Genomic DNA, 21,883 nt, shown 5'->3' with positions numbered 1-21,883 from the left:
GCCTGGTCACGCTCACTCACCTTCAGTTTGTGTTCGTGCTCTTTGTTCACTCGAGCCAGCAGCTGGGCCTTACGTCGGTTCAATGCGTCGATGAGGGCGTCGCACTGCGCCACCAAACAGGCCTCAAACTCCACTCCGTTCTCCTGCAACACAACAGGCAAAGGCTGAAAAGAATAACGCATCGTAAAAAAAACAAAAATATAAAGGGAATTATAATTCAAAATGTACAGGAGTCAAAACCAAAAGGCCGAGGAGATACGGACCAGTGATACAGACAGTAGTGTCGCCAATTACATATCAGGATTAAAGGTTGAATATGGAGAATGAGCAGAACAGCTCCATCTAGTGTCTCAAGATTGTAGTCGCAACAACAACAAAAAATTACAGCAGTCGGGTTGCCAGGTTTGTTGCCGAGTGTCAGTGTTGAATCATTCAGGGTTACGACTCATTTCGTCTAATCAATTAATTTGACAACAGTATTTAACGTTAGCCAGTCTTCAACTGGAAGTCTTTCTTTGAGTGGTGTGTGATCCATTAGCTAGCTCTCAACTCCAAATTATTCTTGTCTCTGTAGCAACAACAGACAACCCTGGCAACTTGCAATGTCCAGCACTATTGGCTGCTACAATGGAAAAACAGAACGTGACAGAAAGTCGTTGTCAACCCGTCAAAAAATGTTTAAATATTAATTCCGACTAAATATATATTTTTTATGGAAAAGAAATAATTTCGTTCTGTAACCCTCAAAATGCCCCGTGGGTGCATTTTTTTTTTAAAATATAATTTTTGATAAAGATTCTACATATTCAACCTTTAACACTGAAATGCAAAGAGACAACACTTAAAAATGCATCTCCATTCACACGTCTCCTCCAGTAGCGCGCCATCATACGAGGTGGGTGAATAAAATCATTGTTTGTTTTCACACATCCCAAATTTCCACTCCTACTCTTCCTCTCCTGCATCTTCCACCTTTATGGGTCTCCCGGGAGCGTCATCGGACTGTGTGACGATAAACAACGAGAGCATTTATCCCACCTGGCTCCTCTAATCGCCCTCTTAAACTGACCACGGCTTTGTCTCCACACACAGCAGGTAGTCCAGCATCTAAAATCTATTCCTGGTCGATATATGGTACTTAGACTAAGTACTGTACGTGTGAGATAATTGAATGTAAACAGAGGGACAATATCCTCTCTCAGACATTTGAACAAACTGAAACCTGCAGCAGATAAATGCTCTGCTGTTACTATGGCGATGCATATTGATTCCAGTGTTCTTTACATCCTGATAGTCGGTGTCCACCTATGGAGACAATTTAATCATTACTTAATGTTTGAGGTGTTGAAAATGCACATGAAAGAGAGGATTATGCTCCAAAATTCAGGATAAAGTCAGATTTTGAATTTTGAGTGTTACTGTAAGCAAGCTTTTATGAATTAATAATGTCCATTTCCATCTGTGACATGCAGCGTATGACCATACTCCAAGCTAGGGATTACTAAATGATAACAGTGCAATAATACGATAAGCCTTTTTGTTTCTGCCGATGACTGCAGTGACGTGCTGTGGTGGACAGTCTGGGATCTCAGAGGGGGGCGAGAGACGGAAAACAAAGTCAGTGCCAAAACAAGTCAGTGCATTAACTGGGATGCAGTTCAGTGGTTAATGCAGCAGTTATCTGCATGTGTCTGTTTGTATTAAGGTTGTCAAAAGAATCAATACTTTCATACTTTTCAATACCAAATGTTTAAAACGATATGATATCCACATTATTGCCACAGTATCCACAGTATTGATATTGTTTTTTTATACTAGTATTAGGGATGTCACGATATGAGATTTTGATTTCGCGATTTTTATCAGAGGATTATGGTTTTCGCATTATGGTTTTAATCAGGGAATTTATTATTCGACACTATGGAAGGAAAAAGAGATATAAGTGTTATTTTGGTTCCTACAAGTAAAACACGTGCGCATACTCATAGTACTGGAGTTACATGCAGATAACCATAAGAAAGTAAACATTAACACGTTGTGAACTACTGAAGCCCTGTTTAAACTGTTTTTTTTTTTTAACCTTGACTTGAGCATTAAGAGCTGGAAAATTATCTTGAAAATTTTGGAAAATACAGAGTGTTGAACCCTTTGCACTCACTTTTAGACGCTTCACAAATTAGAAATCCATCTATTCCAACAACTCCCAGGTCATTTTCTAGATATCCAAAATTCTCACATGCTGCCGATTTAAGTTACTTTTTTGGCAGATTTAAAGCAGGAATGTCACTTCTGACATTTTTACAGCTCTTCTTCTCAACACAAGTGTTATGTGACTCGCAAGATTCATTTTGACAGGGCAACAATGCAGGAATCAGAACAACTCATTTTTTATTCTGTTATATACTGTATTGTTATTCATTTAATTGTATAACTGTGCTTAGGCAACAAATTCCCGATGTCATGCCAGTAAAGCGTTGTGAATTGATATTGTTAATTCTACTGTTCGTACGGTTATGAAACTGCAATGTTATGTAACCGCAGTCATGGCAAAATCGGTTAATGCCGACATCTCTAACAAGCATTTTATCGAAGTTCAAAGCATCGTGACGACCTCAGTGTGTATCAAAGTACCTGGATGTGCTGCACCATGTTTCTCAGCTGAACCAGGAACTCCTTGGCCTCAGTGGCTCGATCTGACAGGCCGTTGAGAGCCTGAGACAGCTGACCCTGTGGAGAGCACACAGAGAGGACATTAGAGATGCAGCAGCAGCAGCACTGCAGTTATATGGGTTTGTACTGAATTCAAATAACAGTAAATCAACACTCCATCACATATAAATGGGCGCTGAATCCTCAGGACCAAAAACATAAAACATCATCAGCAAGACATGGGTGTTTAGGGCAGGCACTCTTCTTCGAAATGCAACCTGGCAACGATGTTACACTCAGCTATGTGACATAATGAAATGTAACAATACAGCAAACAGGAAGTTCCAAACTCACAACAAAAACAATTATTTCAACATAATGCTGCAGTGATTATGTGCGATCATTCCACTTTCTTTGCCTGATTCTATTGAAGGTATCAACAGACGCATAATATTCGTGACTCCCATACAGTATGAGGACTTCATTTTAATACATAATATAACTCGGACTCCTTCATAATTATTAAATGATGCTGTTATGGTAGCAAGAAAAAGGCTCACCTTGCACTCAGGGGCAAATATTTAATAATATAAAATGTAATCCTATAACCTCTTAAATCGTATACCGTAAAAACTTTAAGGTAATACTATCATTTTGGTAATCATTTAATAGTTTAAGTCATAGTCAGACAGCTTGTCTAGTTTCAGCTTCTAAATTGTGATGGTTTTCTAAACATCTGGTTTTGTGTGATAGTTAACTGATAACTCTGGGATTTGGACTGCTGATTACGGAAATTAAACTGAATGAAACCAAATAAACAGCAGCCCTGGTAACATGATTTATCTGCAGCTCTCTCCCACTCCAAGGGCTCAAGCAAGTATTTCTCGACACCAATGATTGAATCAGGTTCAATCTGTAGTTTTTTTTGTTTTTACTTTTTTAACTCTCTTATCCCGCCTCAACATTTAGTTTCATGCAGAAACACATGAAACCATGTACGAGACCTTTAGGACTGACAGGAAAGCTTCCTAATTTATTTTAGATGCAGATGTCCAGGTCAGTGTGGCCTGCTCAGTTCAATATAAACCACCTATTTACTGCCGCCATGCTGTGAAAATCTCCCAACTCTAAGTTAGTCTGTTTTTTAAGTTTGGATTAACTCAAAATGGTCAGCTCCCAAACAAAGCTGCTTTTTATTGTTGCTGAGAAACTGACATTTTCAAGAGTCAAAGTGTTCACCCATGAGACAAAGTGAACTCTCAGCTTTATTCTGACAGAAAATGACATTTACAACTAAAACTAAGATGATTAATGCACAAAAACAAGCACTTGACTGTTGCATGGTTTTATTATTGGATTAGAGTCCCTGGTCATGCTGAAAAGAGCTCTGTGCATGTGATGGGAAATACCATTGCTTTGGTCGTCTGCAATGACACACAAATGGAAAGGGGGGGGGGGGGGTGTGCATGTATGTGAAACGAGGTTATGTGAACAAGAAGGTGGTGGAGCAAGAGGACGCGGCCTGACCCTGTGGGAACCTCGTTTGGTTGAGTGAACAACCGTCAACTTGGGGAGCGCTATCGAGCTAAAAGAAAAAAAATCCCTTCAACTACGGAAGCGAGCAATAAAACCTGAAACTAGCTGATACAGTGAAAAACGCTGTGAAAACAACTCTGTGTCAACGCAGCTCCTGGCATCTGACGTTAGCCGGTCAAATGGGAATCTGTCTGCGGGGGCCAACAGATGACCTTTGACCTCAGCGTTTGGGAAACAATGACAGCTGCCGCTAGCGTGAGTCTACTGCACCAAGGGACAGACTGAGACGGTAACAGCTGAGCAAAGACTGAAATGTAAACTTTCCTTTAAGAAACTTCCTCTTTGTTAACTTGGGACTCTTATTTCAAAGTCTCAAGAGACCTGCATGAAAGAAAACATATGAACTGTAAGTTTCTTCCATGGTAGTTTGTCACAAACAGGCCTTAAGGACGTGGATTTTAGAGCTGCAGCTAATGATGTTTTCATTATTAAATCTATAAAATTAAAAAAGAAACAATGGCAATGTCTAAAATGTCACTAAAATATGTTCAAATGGCATAAATAAAGTAGCTGATTCTCATTTATGAAACAGGAAACCAGCAATAAAGCTAGCTAAACAGGTATAGTGACTTTTGTGTCACAGTTTGTAAGTTTGGTCATTTTTTTGGTAGTTGGTTCCAGTCTTATGCTAAGCTAGCCAGCTGCTTGCTTCATATGTAAATTCAGATATGAAACATCTTTGCATCAAACTCTCAGGGAGAACGTGAATCAGACGCTGAAGATGATACTGACATGAGACTACTTTCTAAGTCAAGCTCCATCGTCGTTTTAAGATCCTGCCACTCACACTCAAGTCATCCAAAATTGTTTCCTCAGACTGTCGGTTTCATCACACATCAGCCCGGTCACTCACACCTGCCCTTTCATCTGTCCTAAATTGGAGTTCATTTTCTCATTTTCCTCTCTGTGATACACTGATGGACGCTGAGGGAGCTCCTGCCTTCGCCTCGCCCAGTTAACAGTCAGCGTGCGTTCAGTGACAGAGCAGATGAAATGAAAAGCACTTGACTGTCTGGAGGGGTTTTTCCGCAGTGTCTGTTCCAGAGCCTGCACAGCTCACTCCTCAAAACCAGGTCAGAACGTGCCATGAAAGTAGATGCTGTTTTATTTCTGAACAGCCTATGGCTACTTCCTGCTTGGTAAAGACAACAGTGCCATGGCCGGCAGGTCGACATATGGAAAGACAGACTTTGTGAAAAATAGGTTAGAGAGCACTACGGGGCCGACACCCAAGCATCACAGTTTGAGATTTGACAGGTGTAGTTTTTTTTCCTAACATGACCCACATGCAGTTAACAGTGGTGGCATATGTAGCCTCATAATTCTTATTTTTTAGACTGTTATAAAAGAAACAGAAACAAACAAAACTTCTCATTAGCAGACGACTGATTATTTTGACAAGAATTGACAATACGACAATATTTCTCAGCTGTAGCTAGCATTAGCTCATTAGCTGATGGTTCAGTAGTTTGAAAACTTAGCCAGTTATGTGCTTCTTTGATACTGTAGCAAGCTAGTTAGCTGAACATGCTAATGAATGCAGTTCACATGCTGCTGTAGGTAGTAAGCTATTTAGCCGGACATGCTAACGCCTACAGCTTTTGTTATAGCAGACACACAAACACACTGCTAATCCATTCCTTATAGTTTGAGAGAGATACCACTCGGTATAAAATGTTGTAGGTAGTAAGCTAGTTAACTTGGCACGCTAACGTTTGCAGCTTACTTTAAAGCAGATAAACACATTGTTCGATCCATTCCTTACACTCTTGCTCTTATGTTTTATGAATAAAAAGGCTAAAGAATGTCTCAAAACTCTTGGCAAACAGTCAATTGTGTGCAACATGAAGAGATTTCCATAATTTCTCATATGATTAATGAGAACTATCATTAGGCCCTTATAAGAGTTTGAGTTTGTGCATTTCTTCACCGACATTAATAAAACGCACATTCCAGTTTGTTCAGGGACAGTCGAAATAAAAGCATCATGTTTGCATTGAGCTACAGAGGATTTGTTGAGGTGGTGGGGGGATTAAGGAGGTCCCTGCTATTTGGGAGCACTAATCATCTCAGTAATTAAGCTGAGCGGGAACACGTGCATAGCATGAATAATTCACAAGCAGCTCCAGGGCCGTTCGGCGCGTTTCATTTTCTCTCTGCGGCCGATCAGCCAATCTGTCACAGGGAAGCGCGGATGTCAGAGAGGCGTCAGAGCCAATTTGGATTAAAGCCCCCACTAGGAAGTGGGAAGTGCAAGGAAAGAGGGAGGTAGGTGTAATGTCACTGCTACAGCAAAGGAAAAGCATTACTCCTCAAGCTAATTAAAAAACACACATAAAAGTTTCCACAGTAAAGATAGATTTTGAGTTCACATAACCTACTTTCAAAAAGCTGCGTTACCGCTCGGAGGATTTTTAAAGTGGCATCGCTCTGTCTCAGAGCTTCCGCGTTAAGCACTTTCTCTTGTGTGCTTTAAACAGTCTCTTTAGCCTCATTTAATCCTTTGTGTAATACACAGTCATTTAGTTAATCACTGTAAACAGGCGTAAACCGAGGTAGAGGTCAAGTTTTGGTGACAGAAAACACCAAACAAACAACTTCTATGTACTCAAGCCCTACAATGAAAAATAGTTAAAATGAATGTCATTTTGCGCAGCTTGATTACTGATTGTGTTTTTCCCCTACAGTCATCAGTAACGAGAGACTCTAACATGAAAGGTTTCAGTTGTTTACACGCACTGCCGCAGCCCTCAGAGAACACAGTTTGAAATATTAAGCAGGCAACTTGATGATATTTACCATCTTGGGGACCTTTCTGTTGTTGAAAATTAAGCTCTTACATCTTCCAACACGCTGGAAGAGCTGGCCAGATTGTGATACTCCTCCGTGTTTTACAAGATCCCATATGAAACCCATTTTCCACCAGCAGAACCTAAGTGGCTGGTGCATTATTCATCGCTTGTATCAACCGTCATCAATAATGCAGAAGAAGTCGTTAACTATCCACACACCAAAAAAAGTTTTCACAGTTTCTTCATGTGAGAAACAAAGTCCTTTTTGATGGACAGCACAGCAGGAAATAGGGCACAAGTGTCTATTTTTGTCAGAGCTGGATTTGTCTGGCGAGGGCGGCGTCTTCTGCAAATGATCAAGTCGCCTATACATACTGATTTTTATTTGAAGGGGTCAAAAAGAACCAATCAAGCACAGAAAAAGAGTGAAATGAATAGTGTTGATACTGTGGCGGGCGCATATGTCTTTTTAAAGGTCCTGTCAGGTCACTGAGTCAGGTGTCTCTTCTTCCACAGCACATTCGTTCCTCTGCTGTTAGTTTATCAATGCAATTTATCAATATTACAATTATCTCAAAAAAGGATGTTTCTGACACTTCTTGGATTACACAGTTGAGCTTTACATCTTTAAATTCCTGCAAACCTCATTGTAAATCCAGTAGTGTAAAAAGAAGTCTCACTGTATAGAAGTCAATGAGAAAATAACCCTATTTCTCACACGATTTACTATCTAAGTAAACATTTTCTTAATGAGTTTATCGTTTCAGTCTTCTTTAAAAAAGCATGTTGTTCATTTTGTAAATAATGTTACCATTTACAGTAAATTGGATGATAATGAAGGGTATGCTTTGGAGCCCTTGTGATTGACAAGTCGCTACCACAGCGCTGTGCATAGTATCCTTGAATTGTCTGTCAGATCCAGCCGTACTCCTCCCCACACTCTCTCATCCACGTGACTTCTAGCTAAAAAAAAAAAAAAAGATGGATCGGTCAAAATGCCAAACTTGAGGCTTCAAAATGGAGGATAATCAGTTCCTTTTCAAAGTTTGTAACCTAATCATCCAGATCCAAATCAAAACAATGTTGCTGATGATGATTATGGCGATGCGATGAAAACAGGGTCACTGCGGGCTGTATGTCCTCATCGTCTGCTGCAAGATTTTCAGGTTGAGCTCACTTCCTTATGCAATTGATATTCTCATTTAATGTGAATGTGTTAGGGCAGCCGGATGTGACTTAGCATAATAACTTAGTCCATTAGCCCTAAAAATCTTTTTATTTTTTTGGTTTATGTACAGAACCGAAAATAAACTGTGTCAGGCCACAAAAGGAAACTGGCACATTATGAGGCATGTATGTCTCTCCGGTTCCACGCCTGGAGCAATCGGAAATATTCAGCTGGTCTGTGTTCCTGTCCAGAAAAGTAACATGAGAATATGTCAAATATGTACTAAAGTACCTTCATTGCAAAAGCCAGTGTTTTCTGTGTGAACCACTGACGACGAGATGACCCGGCCTGGACATGAAATATTCTGTTAAGTATCTCGTTAAATTCGATGAGACATTCAGCAATGCTCTGCCTCTCTTTCCTGCTTAGTTTCTGTTTCCCTTCCTCTCTTCGGATATTCTTGGTCATTCTGTCGCTTCAATTTTCCTGTTCTTTATCTCCCTCTTTCATTAACATTTACACAGCTAATTCCTTTACATGGCAGCTTGAGGGGTAAATATCCCTGCCTATAATGGCGTGGCATCAAATCAAATTTTTGATAGACTTCTGTTCCGCCTTTGTCCTCTGTCTCATCCCAATATCAGTGAATCGCAGTCTGCTGACATGAACAATCCAGAAAACATGACTTTTATCTGCAGATATGACATACTTAAAGATTTAGTCCATGTTGTCACCAAAGGCCCGCTGACTGACTCATCTTAAGCAATGTAGGAGTCAGGACTACCATTCTGAGGTCTCGAATTTGGCATTTTGGCCATTGCTTTCTTCTTCAATCACAAGCTAGCCATGCCTGAAAGCATATCACGCTTTATTGTCTATTTAACTCTAAATGGGACCATAATTTACAAAATGAACATTGTGCTGTATTAAGGAGGACTTGAAACTATGATTGGAACCATTAACTCATTAGGAAAGTATTACCATCAGACGTCTTTTTGCCACCAGTGGTGCTAGTCATTAGAAATGAATTCAAGTTTAAGGCACTTCACCACTGACTTTGATTTTCAGGCTAAAAGGTTGCACCGCACAAAACAGTCCGACTTTCTGCCTTTGAGTTCGTTAATCAGATCTGTTGTGTTAAATCAATTAGAATCAATTCAAGTATAGATGCTGTCCACTGCTTTGTTTTGTTTAAAATTGCAGAAGCCTATGTCTAAAGCATGTGGCCGGATGACAGCTAGGTGTTATTAGGAGACATCTGACATGAGCAAAATGACATTGGGTCAGGGACTTCTAATCTCAGTATCTGCACATGTTTGGGTAAATTGGCAGCTATACTGCTCTATGATCTTCAAATATTTGTGTTGCTAATATTTTCTACCAACGATGTACACTTGTTTACACTCATAGTTGCCATGTTGTTATTATTGGTAACCATACTGTATTTTGCATCTGGACTATTAGTTGCATGGCAAACTTTACTTAAAAAAGGGAATTATTCCTCTGTATGGGTCAGTTGCCCGCTGGTTTTTGAGTGTTGAGTGTTGAGCATTGAGCAGCCATGTAGCGGGACAGACTGTGGAAACAATGGATCCAGACTGACAGCCAACCTCATTACTATTAACAGACAGGAGTTAAAGCAGGAGAGGAGGACGGCGATCTCCCCTCCAGTGTCTGACTCTCAGGCTTTTCCCTCCCTGCTCCTACTGAGCTCAGGCAGAGCTGCAGGTCACTCATCCAGACACGAATCACCTGCCGCTGACAACATCAGCCTCAAGATTGAGGCGAATCCTTTAATATCTGTCCCAGTGCCTGCTCTGTCGGTCCTCATTAGCCTGCTTTTTGGGGCATCTTGGATGAGAGCTTGGAGAGCATTCATCTGTGTTGACTTGTGTCAGGGTGTGCAGGCTGTCTGTTCATGTCAGGAGGCTTAGGATCAAACACATGGGGACATTTAAGGCCTATGTGCAAATTGAAAGTGAAAAAGTCCTTAAATCACTTCCAAATTCCTCAAATTCCTCACTTCTACAACCTTTTTCTGCTCCCAATGGGGAATTTTCAGGGTATGGGTTAAAATCTCCTCGGCTGCTTCAGATGTATCTCTCCTCCCGTGGCAAGAGGGCTAATTACTAATTTTCTGCTACAATCTGCTACTTATTTTCTGCACACCCCCGCATCTTCTTGCACTTAAGCCCCTATTAATCACCTTTAATTGCCACTAAACACACTGAGGCGACAGAGCTTGACCTAGATTGCATTCGGGGTCCTTTGCAACCTCTCATGACACCCGTGAAGAGCCGAGGACCACTCACCATGCAGAGATTCACCAGCCCCTTTACTCCTTTTAATGTGATTTATAGAGATTAACGCAGACCTCCTGTCACCACATAAAACCCTCTGACACAAATCTGAAGAGGCCGACAAGAGCTGGACGAGTCACACTATGTAGCTCTCAAATTTCTACTTGTGTTTTGTGACTGAAATTGACTTTAGAGACATGAAATTGATTACTATCGCGGTTAAGACACGGCCACACAGTCCAAAAAGGAGGGTTAGAGATAAAACGTGGTGGTATTTATTGACTGTAAGACCAGCAGACAATTTGAGTTGTGATGTACTGTAAAAGGAGGAGGGGAGAGGCTGTAAAGCATTTGGGATGGATTCCTCATGGGGTCCGGTATCTTGGAGACCTCTGCTGCTCTGCACAACATCAAGAGGGATTTGGTTGCCATGGCGGCAGGTGGTTCAACTCTGTCTCCATAAAGAGAGACATTTTTCACAAAGATATAGACAGCAGTTTGTCCTAACGTACCGAGACGACATTGATGACGATGACGATGGTGCAGATTAAAAACCTCAGAAGAAAAATCCCAGTTGAAAAAATAGAAGAGATCTTATTAAATGATATAAGCAAGCGTGTTTTCTGCTCTGAAATGTAAATGCTGCAGGTGTAGATTCAAGATTTTGTCGCTAAGTAACAAGGTTCCAGTTTCTTTAGTGTTGCACTTTCTGCATTATCATTAGACAACAGTAACAGGATCAAACAACCAGCTTTGAACAGTTTTCATGTGATAAACAAGATGTTTTATTGTTGCATAAGAGTATGGGTGAGAAAATGTGTATTTGAAAACTGGATGGTTTTGCATATGGCCAATACTTTAAGCTGCAACAGCAATTATTTAATCTTTCAAATGGATCAAATGACTATTTTTAGCGAAAGGTGTCACTCGTACGGATGAACCCAGAAAGAATTATCACTCGACTATTCAGTTCCCCTCAGTTGTTCAGAGCATTTTAATGTCTTTCAGCTCGTTGTTTTGGTTTTACAGTCCAAAACTTTACTGTCTGTTTCACTCTCAATGCTCTCATCAGCTTCCAGCCCCATTTACTGTACCACAGAAATTAAGTTGGATATAAAGGACGTTGAGCTGTTTGCCGCGGAAATTTTACTAGCAAAAAAATGCAGATTGCTAAAAAAATCGTAACAGACGATCATCAGAGCGGCAGTGGATCAGCCCACTGTTAGACCTAGCCCGTTGTTCGGCTCATTTCCTGGAGCCAAAGTAGCATGAAAAACCAGCAAGCCAGCAGCCATCCAGCACACAGCTCGCTAGTTAGCTTGCTTGCTAACTCCACCATGCCCCTACTCCACACCGGTGACAGAAAACGAGCCAAACAAAGTTGTCACTCATCGGGCAATACCAATGTGCAGTTGAAGGAGTTGTCCGTTGGCTGCAAAACCTTAAACGTCAATTAGTCCGTTAGTGTACACATAGAAATGGCCTTTACTCAGACCATGACTACATTGATTTGAATAGGAACGTCCTTTCTATCCAATTGTATGTACTGTATAAACAAACAACACACTGACACAGTTGTTGATTATCTGGTCAGCACAGTACACAGCATTTAGCAGCTAAATAGCCAGATATGTTTTCAAAAGAAGTATTGGACCTGCATTCCCTAGGTGTCCAGAAACAAAACTAGAAAATGTTTGAATGTTATAATTTAAACAATGAAGGTGCAGTCTACATAATCTTATATCTGAGGTGATTCCAGTGTAAATGTTTGTTTTTACGGAAATGTAAATTTCAGAAGAAGCCTGTGTCACCACTTTGTCTACATCTTTGAGTTTCCACACTGTGCATTATGCAGTACAAGTACAAGTGATGTTAGAGAATCAACAGAATATCTGCAGGATATGGAAAACATTTTTTCCCTGATGAATTATGTGCAGAACACCCCGAAGCTCTGAAAGATGCCCATCCTCAACACTGCCAGCTCCGAACTCTAAGCCATCTGTTACATTACTGCAGGCAGCAGCTTCAGTTAACAGGTCAGAAACAAGCAGGTGCCATGATAGAAGCCAAACACAGGGCGAAAAGCTGCATACTGGCACCAATACCCCTGGTACCATCGATTGGTGTCGAAAAATGCTCCTTTAGCCCCCTCCCTAGATTGGATCCAAGAAAAATGAAGCAGAAAACATCGGTACCTTCTCAAGTGATGGCAATTTGATGCGAGTGAAATGATCAACCCCCCTCTGATTTTTCCATCAATTTCACAATTGCTTCATACATCTGAGGTGACACACTATCTTCACCACCATCAAGAGGAGATGATTGCACTGGAGGTCTGTTAAATAGCTGTTCGGGATACATACAAGACCAATTCTGACCGTAAATGAGGAGGACAGCTGATCTACACCTGTAGGGAGGCAAAGGTGTGGGTGAGTGTGTGTTCCTTGTGCACAAAAACTCAATGCATTCACCATATTTTTGGTTTTATAATGGAAACCAGGCAACACCATCACTACACATGACCCTCCTGTGTGTGTGGGTGCAGGAATGAGAGTTGAGGCAAATCTATATCTAGCTCTACATCCTCCCTCTCCACTGGAAGCTGAAAGTGAGGAGGTGAGGGTTACAGCTGCAGAGGCGAAGATAAACTCAGCTCTGCAGCCCTCTGAAACGCCTCCCTGCCCACAACTCCACCTCCAAAATAGCATCTCAATCCACACACAAGGCCAGCATCTGTGCTTCACTGCTGGCTCTTATTAACGCATAGCTCCAATATTAGCTGTGTCTAATGATCTCTGGGGCGCCTGTTGAGCTGTCACGGCGCGGAGGGGAGTGGAACATATATATAGAGTGAAAGAATGTGCTGTATGGAAGCTCGGGAGACAAATGGTAAAGAGCGGAATTCATGCCAGAATCACTGTGCAACTTAAGTTCATCATTGTACAGATAAGAAGCTGATGTGGTATAAGCAGTTTCCTGTTGATAAAGGAGGCCTGCTCCTGGTTGTCCACTCGTGAACAGAATTTCAAATAGAGCCTCCTCCTGACAGCTTTGCGCACTAAAGACAGCAGAGTTTGGAGACATTTCATGAAGCTGAAATGTGAGCTGGAGGTGTGTCAGGGAGGGAATTTCATCCGCTTAATATATTGTGCATTGTAAATCATTCATTTAAATCCGACGTGACAGAATAAACATTCCCACAGCTCTGTACATGGATGCTAAGCGGAACTGACAAGATAGCGCAAATTATTTCCATGGCAGACTTGTTGCTCAGCTCAGAGGATGATGAATCATTGTGAATAAAGGCTACACACACATATATATACAGAGAAATGACACACTAGTAAACAGCAAACAAAGATGTTGCAGACTGATATGTTTTTACGCACGTACCTTGTGCAGTTTCCACATTGCGCCCAAAGCTTTGACTTCGTGCGTGCCGTGTTTGCCTTCTTCCAAACACTGATAACACACAGGCGTCTTACACTGTACACAGTACATGCTTAGATTCTCCAGTTCGTGCTCTGTGCAAGTGGAGGTTTTGCGGGGACTCGTGCGACGACTTATCCGCCCCTGCGCTGGCGGCACCAGGCGATGCTTGGCGAGAGGACCGCGGGGAGGATGGCACCGGAGGCGGCACGGGTCGCAGTAGAAGACGTCGCACTGCTCGCACATCACGGTGGCTTCCTTCGGACTCTTCTCGCAGAGCTGGCACTTGAGAGCGGCGGCTTTGCTCTGCTGATACCGGTCCACTACTCCCTCCAGCACACGGTTCTTGGCGAATCCGCGGAGCCCCCGCTCGTCCAGGATGAGGCTGCGGTGACACTGCGGGCAAGTGATGCAGGAGTTGCGGGGAATCGGGGGTAAAGAGCCGGGCTGCGGTAGCAGGTGCTGTTGCTGTTGCGGAGGAGGCTGGGGGACAGTCGGGGGGAAAACACGCACCCCGTTTGGTGATTTTTGGCAAGGGGTTGTCGGAGTGCTGATGAAGCCCCCATAGGAACCATATCCACTATCCGCCTCACTGTACAGGCTCATTTTATCCAAATCCAGATAATCATAGTCAGAGACGCCGGATCCGGAGGCTCTGCTGCTCTGTGGGGACTCAGCGTCGGGGGTCTGCACAAGAATATTCCGAGCACACGCCTGGCAAATGTTGTGGGAGCACGGCAGTATGATGGGCTCCCGGAAAAAAGAGCCGCAAACAGGGCATTTTAACTCTTCCTCCATTTCATCCATGGCTGCTTCTGTGAGGTGAGAGATTCCTCAGTGGTGTGCGAACAGGAGAAGTTACAGCAGAGTCTCGGCTGATCTGTTTGTGCGTAAACGGAGCTCCAGTCGCGTCCTGCCGCGATCACTGCCAAGTGCAACCTTGACCAGAGGAAAGGCATCAGCACCGAGGAGGCAGACTAACCGATACACACTCTTGACCAATAAGACACCAGCATCAGCTCAGACTGTGTTACCATTGGATAACCAGTGGATTCCAAACAACCATTGGATAACTCAGCTGTCAGTGCGAAGAGGCTCCGTTAATGAGCGTTTACAGAGAAATACAACAACAGATACTAGTGTCTACTGAGCATGAACTAATTGTTTAGAGGATTATAAGGAAAACAATTCGAGAGCATCCTTTGAATAAAGAACAATTAATAAAATGAGACCATGCAGATATAATTGACCATTTACATGGTTCAAGACAAACAAAACCAAAGACAATACTGTGTAGTGTTTTAGAAGATGCGCACTTAAGCTGATTAATTTTAGTCGTATTAGTCTTAAGAAAGAGCAACAATGTAAATTATTCAATCAAAAATTGCTGCATTCAAACTGTTACTAAAGCAAAGTAGGCTAATGAAGCATTATAAGGAAGTATGGAAAGTAAAATTACCCATGATTTCATGAAAGTTACATGATGATTTATGTTCGGATTATTATTGATTGCACTGATATTTATTTATTAGAAATGTTTAACTATATGCACTGCATGGCACCATGCTGTGTAAGCATACCATTAGAGTCATATTAATGAGTTAATCTTGATTGATACAGTGCTGGTAGTTCATTTATAACTATGCATCATATTGTATAGAGCAACTTCATTACATGTTTTATGCCAAATCTTTATCTACCTCAGGATGACATCTTCACATCCAATAAACAGATCTGCCCCCCCCCCCAAAAAAAGAAAAACCCAATTTTAATATGATAGAGGGGAGACAAATAGCAAATCTTCATATTTGAGAAGCTTGAAGTTAACATTGTGTTTGATAAATGACATCATGATCAATCTATTTTTAAAACGGTTATTAATCTTCTGTCAACAGAGTTATTGGTAAACTGACATATGAAGCTTTTTTCAGCTTTGTACAGCTGCCACATAATGACAGTGACGTAAGAAGGACAATATTTCCCTCTGACATTTAGTATTGTAATACTGCACACTGTTCTCCACATTCGATTGTTCTGACTGACAGTAACAAGACTGATATTTAAAGATTTCTTAAACCAGAATCTGCATAGTGAGACCCATGCAGCTTTGCACAGCTGCTGCACAGTATAAACTTGGAGGATTTGGGTTGTTTGTTGTTTGAAAAGCTTCTCCTCTCAGCTGCTGAGGGAGCAGAGATCACTCCTGGAGGAGATTGAAAACATGGAAACTGACACCTTGTGAGATAAGATAAAGCAGCAGCTCTCAAAAGAGGTTTTTCTTTCAGTATCCAGAGCCTCTCCATTTCTATGGCCAAATACCTCCGACAACTCTGAGACATCCATGGCAACGTGAACTCCCAGTTTCAGTCTTCAGCGCGGCTGTTCATAGGGAAATAAACGAAATAATCCCATTTTACAGAATGCTTTCTCAGACCCGCGTAGGGCAACGTGATGCCACTCAGTGTGATTACATTTGCATATTGTATAAAGCACTTTGGGAATGAGAAGGGCATTAATATGGACATCTTTGTCTAATAACAATTATCACTCGGGAATGTGTCCAATGCATCAGACTGCAGACTGATAAACATATCAAAGTAGAAATGTGAATAATGTCTTTTAAAGATCCGTAATAATGTTAATGCAAAGGAAATGTACTTAAGGGATTTAAAAGATGACATGGATTTATAGTTGGCAACAATGTAAACATACATGTTTCCATCATTCATTAGATATAACAATCATCTATAAACTCAAACTGCTCCTGACTTTCGTGCACTATTAAAGCTTTAGGTGTTTAATTTCCATGAAAGTCATTCTGTGCTGATAATGCCTCTGCTCATAATTCTTAAGATTTGGAAATACACAACAAATGGCAAGTTTATCCAAGTAAATATTTTCCTGGATTTAATCAAATACAATGTTGATCCAAAGCCAAATGTCTGTAACAAGACCATCAGCTATTTTTGGATGTGTGCTTGCTAACGCCTCCAGCGTGATGACATTGTTCTCTGTAATCTCCTCAGTTTGGGGCCCTGCTGCATCTTTCCTGTGTGCTGCCTTCGAGTAGAAAAGTGGCCAGTTCCTCTGAATTACATCTTTTTTTTATCTTTCTGTGTAAGTGCCAACACTCTCCTGATTCTGAGAGAAAATCTCCACAACTTTCTTTTTACTTCTTGGCGATCACATCCCAGAATGTTCCTAGAGTCTGTGAGGAAGTTGTTTTTTTTACCTCATTTGCACTAATACAGAGGCATCATGAGGACAAATGTAAAATAGCTGCTCATTAACCGGCTTTTCACAATATCAGCTATCACGAACAATCAAATTAAAGAAAAGTGACATTTTTGCCAAAACAACTGACTATACTTTAAAGATTGTTTCATATATAAATAACTACATAAAGAATGTCGCTTAGCTTGTCACATATTCCAGTTTGTAATGATAACGTACACGCAACAATGAGTCAAGGATTTCAGACAGAAGTATACAAACAGGCTTCTCATTTCATTAGTTAGTTGTTGTTCAATTTGTTAAATACACTGTAAAACCCAGTCCTTACCTTTTTTACTCTTGTGTTTTTGTTTTGAAAAGCTTTAACTGTTGGATCTCTTGCACACCAGGGGAAAAAGGCCCTATTGCTGGTTAAGCAGTATTCAACCCACAGTTCAGTCGTCACATCAGGAGCTCACGTAATTTATCTGAGTCTTCCCCTCCATTGATAAAGGATGAAGCCTCCTTTGTGAGTTGCACTGAGTGCATTAACTCTTCTCACTACAGACTCCCTCTGCAGCCCCAGAGGCATCAAGCCGTCTGTGTAAAGAAGTACACAAACTGCAGGAGCTTTACGGCACACAGCTCAGGCTAGATAACAATCTCTATGGGACGCAGTGGTGATATTGTCAAGATATGAATAGAGTGTTTTTGTTACTGAGCTCTGGCTTAAGAAATGTTATGGTTTTATAACTCTTTAAAGGATAAAGCTGCTGTAGTTTCGGAGAATGGATGGTTATACTGGGTCCAAAAGTGTACAGTGAAGCAAAGCGAAGTTAAAGATAAGTAATAGTAAATGAGAACTGTCAGCATCGTCTTGGTAATATGTGAAAATATTTCTCATTTTATACTCACTTTCTGCAGTATGTGAGCATGGTAACTACAGTATGTATGTCAGTTCTGTGATGTGACAATGCTATGGTTAAGTAAAGTTAAGGATAAGGGACATTTTCCATCATGTAACAATAAGAAACATGTAATTAAGGTTTGGGAACAACTGTGATTAAGTTTAGAAACCAGCACTGACTGTTGGAAATGAACAGCAGTAATGAACTTCAGGGTCTCCTCCCTGCGTGGGCTTTACCACTCTATTACAATATCACCTGTCTTCCTCCTTCACTCCCGTCATTATTCAATGTCTTCTCATCAACATGTTTTTAGGAAATCGTACGAAAAGTTCTCCACGAAAATTTGTATGATATCTTACGAAACAGAGAACAGAAGTTGACTGCAAGACGGCGACGGACCAGAAGTGGACTGCGACGGTCGCTCTTGATGTCACCAAACTACTGTAACGTGACCAGTTTTAGCCTGTAAAATGTGACAGTTAGGCATCAAATTGACTTGGTTAGAATTAGAAATTAGGTTATGGTTTGGCTATACGTCTGGGAAACAACCCCCCCTTGCTCCACTATCATCCACCACCCTGAATTACACAACTTTACTTTTTGCCTCACTACACTAGTTTCTGTGTTTGGCACGAAATGTTAGCACTCAATGCATATTGCGATGTGCAGAATAACACATTTTGAACATAATCTGCAGGACTTTGCAGCTGACAGAGTTCATGGCTTCTTCTAACCTTCAGAAAGTACTGAATCAAACTTATGAAAGTGCTGCACAGACATCACTTGCACATTCACCTCCAGTAACCTTTCCTTATGCAACAGTTATCCCATTATCACCATCTGCTATTAGCTCTCTGTGGCAAAATGAGCTACTTTCCTGACAAAAGCCCAAAGTCACTGTGCTGACTTCCTGACATCTCAGTGCAATGCATCGTCTTCGATAACCTCAAATGAACTCATGTTTATGGATTCAGCACCATCTGTGCCCTTCACACTGACCTGAAAAATGCATTTTCCTGATGCAATATTTGTAAAGTAGGCCTTCAGGGAGAAACTGGGAATGGTGCCTTGTATTCATGATTATTATTTCTAAACTTAATATGCTACAGAATTAATGACAGTAAACACAACGCTGAGAGTTTTTTCTTCTTCTGTGGTTATGAAAGTGTCCTTTTGGTCTCAAGATAGATATATGTCCTGAAGAAGAAGTGGGAAGGTAAGGAGACTGAATATAAAACAGAAGTTTTAAAAACATGGCCTAAAGGAAAAATGCAAAGTTACACAGGTCACATGGGCGTTTTGCTTTTTTTGACCTTCACTTAAGGAGAATATATAAACCTTTACAGCTTGTTATGTATATTAGTTAAGAAAACATGCCAAATGAAGTGGCCATTTCAATTTGTAGATAAAAATTTTAAGATTTTGCTTTGATCGCACGTCTTTAACCTCACTGCAAATAAAAATAAATCAAGGACCAAAGTACAAATTCCCATTATTAATTTGTTCTTTTGGAGAATGCACAAAACACAAGACATGCAGAATTACTGAAATCAGGGAATGATTGATCCAGTGAAAGTGTAGAGAACCAGCACAAAAGGAATGCCATAATGATGTGTTTCTTAGCCAGCGACTTGGATTGGCTCTTGCCTTTCAGTGCCATGTTGTCAGTAAAGATACAACGGCCAAAGTAGCTGAAACTGCAACTGAAATACATTTAAGTGCTCCATTGTGAGCCCTAAGAGGGGTCAGAGTTATTGTGAATTTCCACAAAACAAGCTGTCGACAACACTCTGCTGCATCGCTAATGGAGAGCAACATTAACGAAAGTGCAATTGTCATTTTACTGTATGTGTGGGTGTGAGTGAGGAGACATGTGAGCAGGGAGAGGCCTCCACGTGCACCAGCACTTTCCATGTCTCACATGCAAACTGTCAACGCTCTGCAGGGAATCTGTGCTGCAATTAATAGCCTAATGATTTTTTTTTCTAAGTAGGATGGGGATTTGCTACTAAAATCCAGCTCTCCTGTTGCACAGGGACTCACACTATGTCCTCCTAACCAAAAGAAACCTGAGGATTGAGCTCAAAATGAACAATATTGATTATTTCCAGCATGCAATCAGTCAGATTTAGGTGTTTCTGAGCTCCTGTGGGCTAAAGAATACAAATTATGTGACATGTAGTTTGAAATTAGTTGAACCACGCTGAAATGAATGTGTCTTTAGGGATCATTTATTTGAATAATATAGTTGTGTAGTTCAATAAGGCTTCGGTGTAAAGTGTAGAGTCCTTTTTATTGACCAGATCCAATTTTTACCTTTTCCCCCAAGGACTTACTCCTACTCTCAATAACCCACAGATGTCAAGAAAATTAAGAGTTATAGTGTTGGGCAATTGGCTTCCCAGATGGATAACTTATTGTTTTCCCTCTTCTCTTCCCAGTTTCACAAGCCTCCATCCATACATTTAGTCCCTCTCCCAACCCCCACCCAGCATCCAATAGGGACTCCCCGCTAATGGAGTCAGCTCCTGTTACTGCAGGCTTTGTTACTGGCCTCAGGACTCCTTTTGTTTACCTCCGATTTAGTGATAACAGAACAGGTAGAGAAAAATGTAATACAAGAACACAAAAAGAAAACATGACCGTATGATGTTACAACCAATGCTAGTGTTTATTCTCCATGAGGGAACGAGATGAGGTATGCTGCTTTTAGAGACTTTAAATTTCAATGGCGATACCCATCAGTGGATATAAAGCATGGGAAGTCCATTGGGAGTTGTGAAGAACAGAAGAACAGCCCTCATGCTACAGCCTGAAGCCAAAAGACTTAAACTCCTTAAACACCTTTATCAAATATGAAGAGCCATTTACAGCAGCTGGTGAAATATGACTGCCCTTTATCTTCCCACTATACAACCTCAGGGATTAGAGCTCATAAACTAGTGATGCAATTTCGATTCTCAGATTGATGGAGGAAGCCGTTTATTTTTACTGTTAAAGAAAAGTTATCGAACATGTAATGTCATATAAAGTGGAAACCGTGCTGTAGCTGTCTGAGTTGAAATGAAAATTCTGTTATTTTTCACACTGAGGAGAAAAACTTTTCCACAAAAAGTTAAAAAATCTGTAACAAATTCAGTCAACAACTCACTCAACTCAAATCATCACGTACAGCACTTTAGGACCGGTGAGGACTGTCACGCTCCACTGGGGTCGCTGTTGTAACATGGCAAACATGTAGTTAATGTGAATTCAAACAAAACCACGTGGTTTAGGCAACAGAACCACTTGGTTAGGGTTAGGAAAAGATCGTGGGTGACTACAGTGATGCATGAGACAGTAACCGCCGGGGCTGTAGTCAACACCAACTCAATCAAGTACAAGTCAAGTCCAAGACCAGGTCCAGGCGACAAAGACCGGAGTCCGGAGCAAACTAAGTCCTGTTCAAGACCATAACAGGAAACAGTGTCTTTCCAATGTTAATATAGTGATTAAGGAGTTTAGGACGGATCTATAAACAAGACTCATCTATCTTCTAACATCAAACTAATAAATGAATGAATAGAATTTAGGCAACGTTCTGTACAACTGATCCCCAATCAGCAACTAGGAACAACTTGATCGGTGCTCAATAGCCAAGTCCAAGACAATTTCATGTCCAACAAAGCATGAGACCAAGACAAGTGCAAGACTTCCAAAAAGTGGTCTCGAGACCTAACGAGACTGGACTTAGGTGCAACAGCCAAGCAAACCGCAGTTTCAGGGGTGAAAATCCTGTGTTTGTCTCATCAATCCACCATGACTTCTTTCCTTTGAAGACTATGTCGC

The 21,883-nt window shown here is 41.1% G+C and overlaps 1 protein-coding gene across 9 annotated transcripts in view; it reads right to left on the bottom strand.

Annotated features, from left to right (window-relative positions):
• The window catches only part of trim9 (tripartite motif containing 9), a gene marked incomplete at its 5' end in the record, with an annotated part of 36,162 nt that extends 21,421 nt beyond the window's left edge, over positions 1–14,741 (bottom strand). For 6 of the 9 annotated variants that reach the window (XM_083924985.1, XM_083924986.1, XM_083924987.1 and 3 more), the window contains 3 exons: positions 21–143; positions 2,632–2,727; positions 13,899–14,741. In XM_083924985.1, coding sequence (XP_083781111.1) covers positions 21–143; positions 2,632–2,727; positions 13,899–14,741 — 1,062 coding nt within the window. The remainder of the gene's footprint in view (positions 1–20; positions 144–2,631; positions 2,728–13,898) is intronic. The other 3 variants (XM_083924991.1, XM_083924993.1, XM_083924988.1) reach the window with 2 other exon arrangements.
• Between the last annotated feature and the right edge of the window lie 7,142 nt (positions 14,742–21,883).

Source organism: Echiichthys vipera (assembly GCF_963691815.1).
Source record: "Echiichthys vipera genome assembly, chromosome: 12".
Taxonomy (NCBI): domain Eukaryota; kingdom Metazoa; phylum Chordata; class Actinopteri; order Perciformes; family Trachinidae; genus Echiichthys; species Echiichthys vipera.
This window is presented reverse-complemented; position numbering and strand designations above follow the sequence as displayed.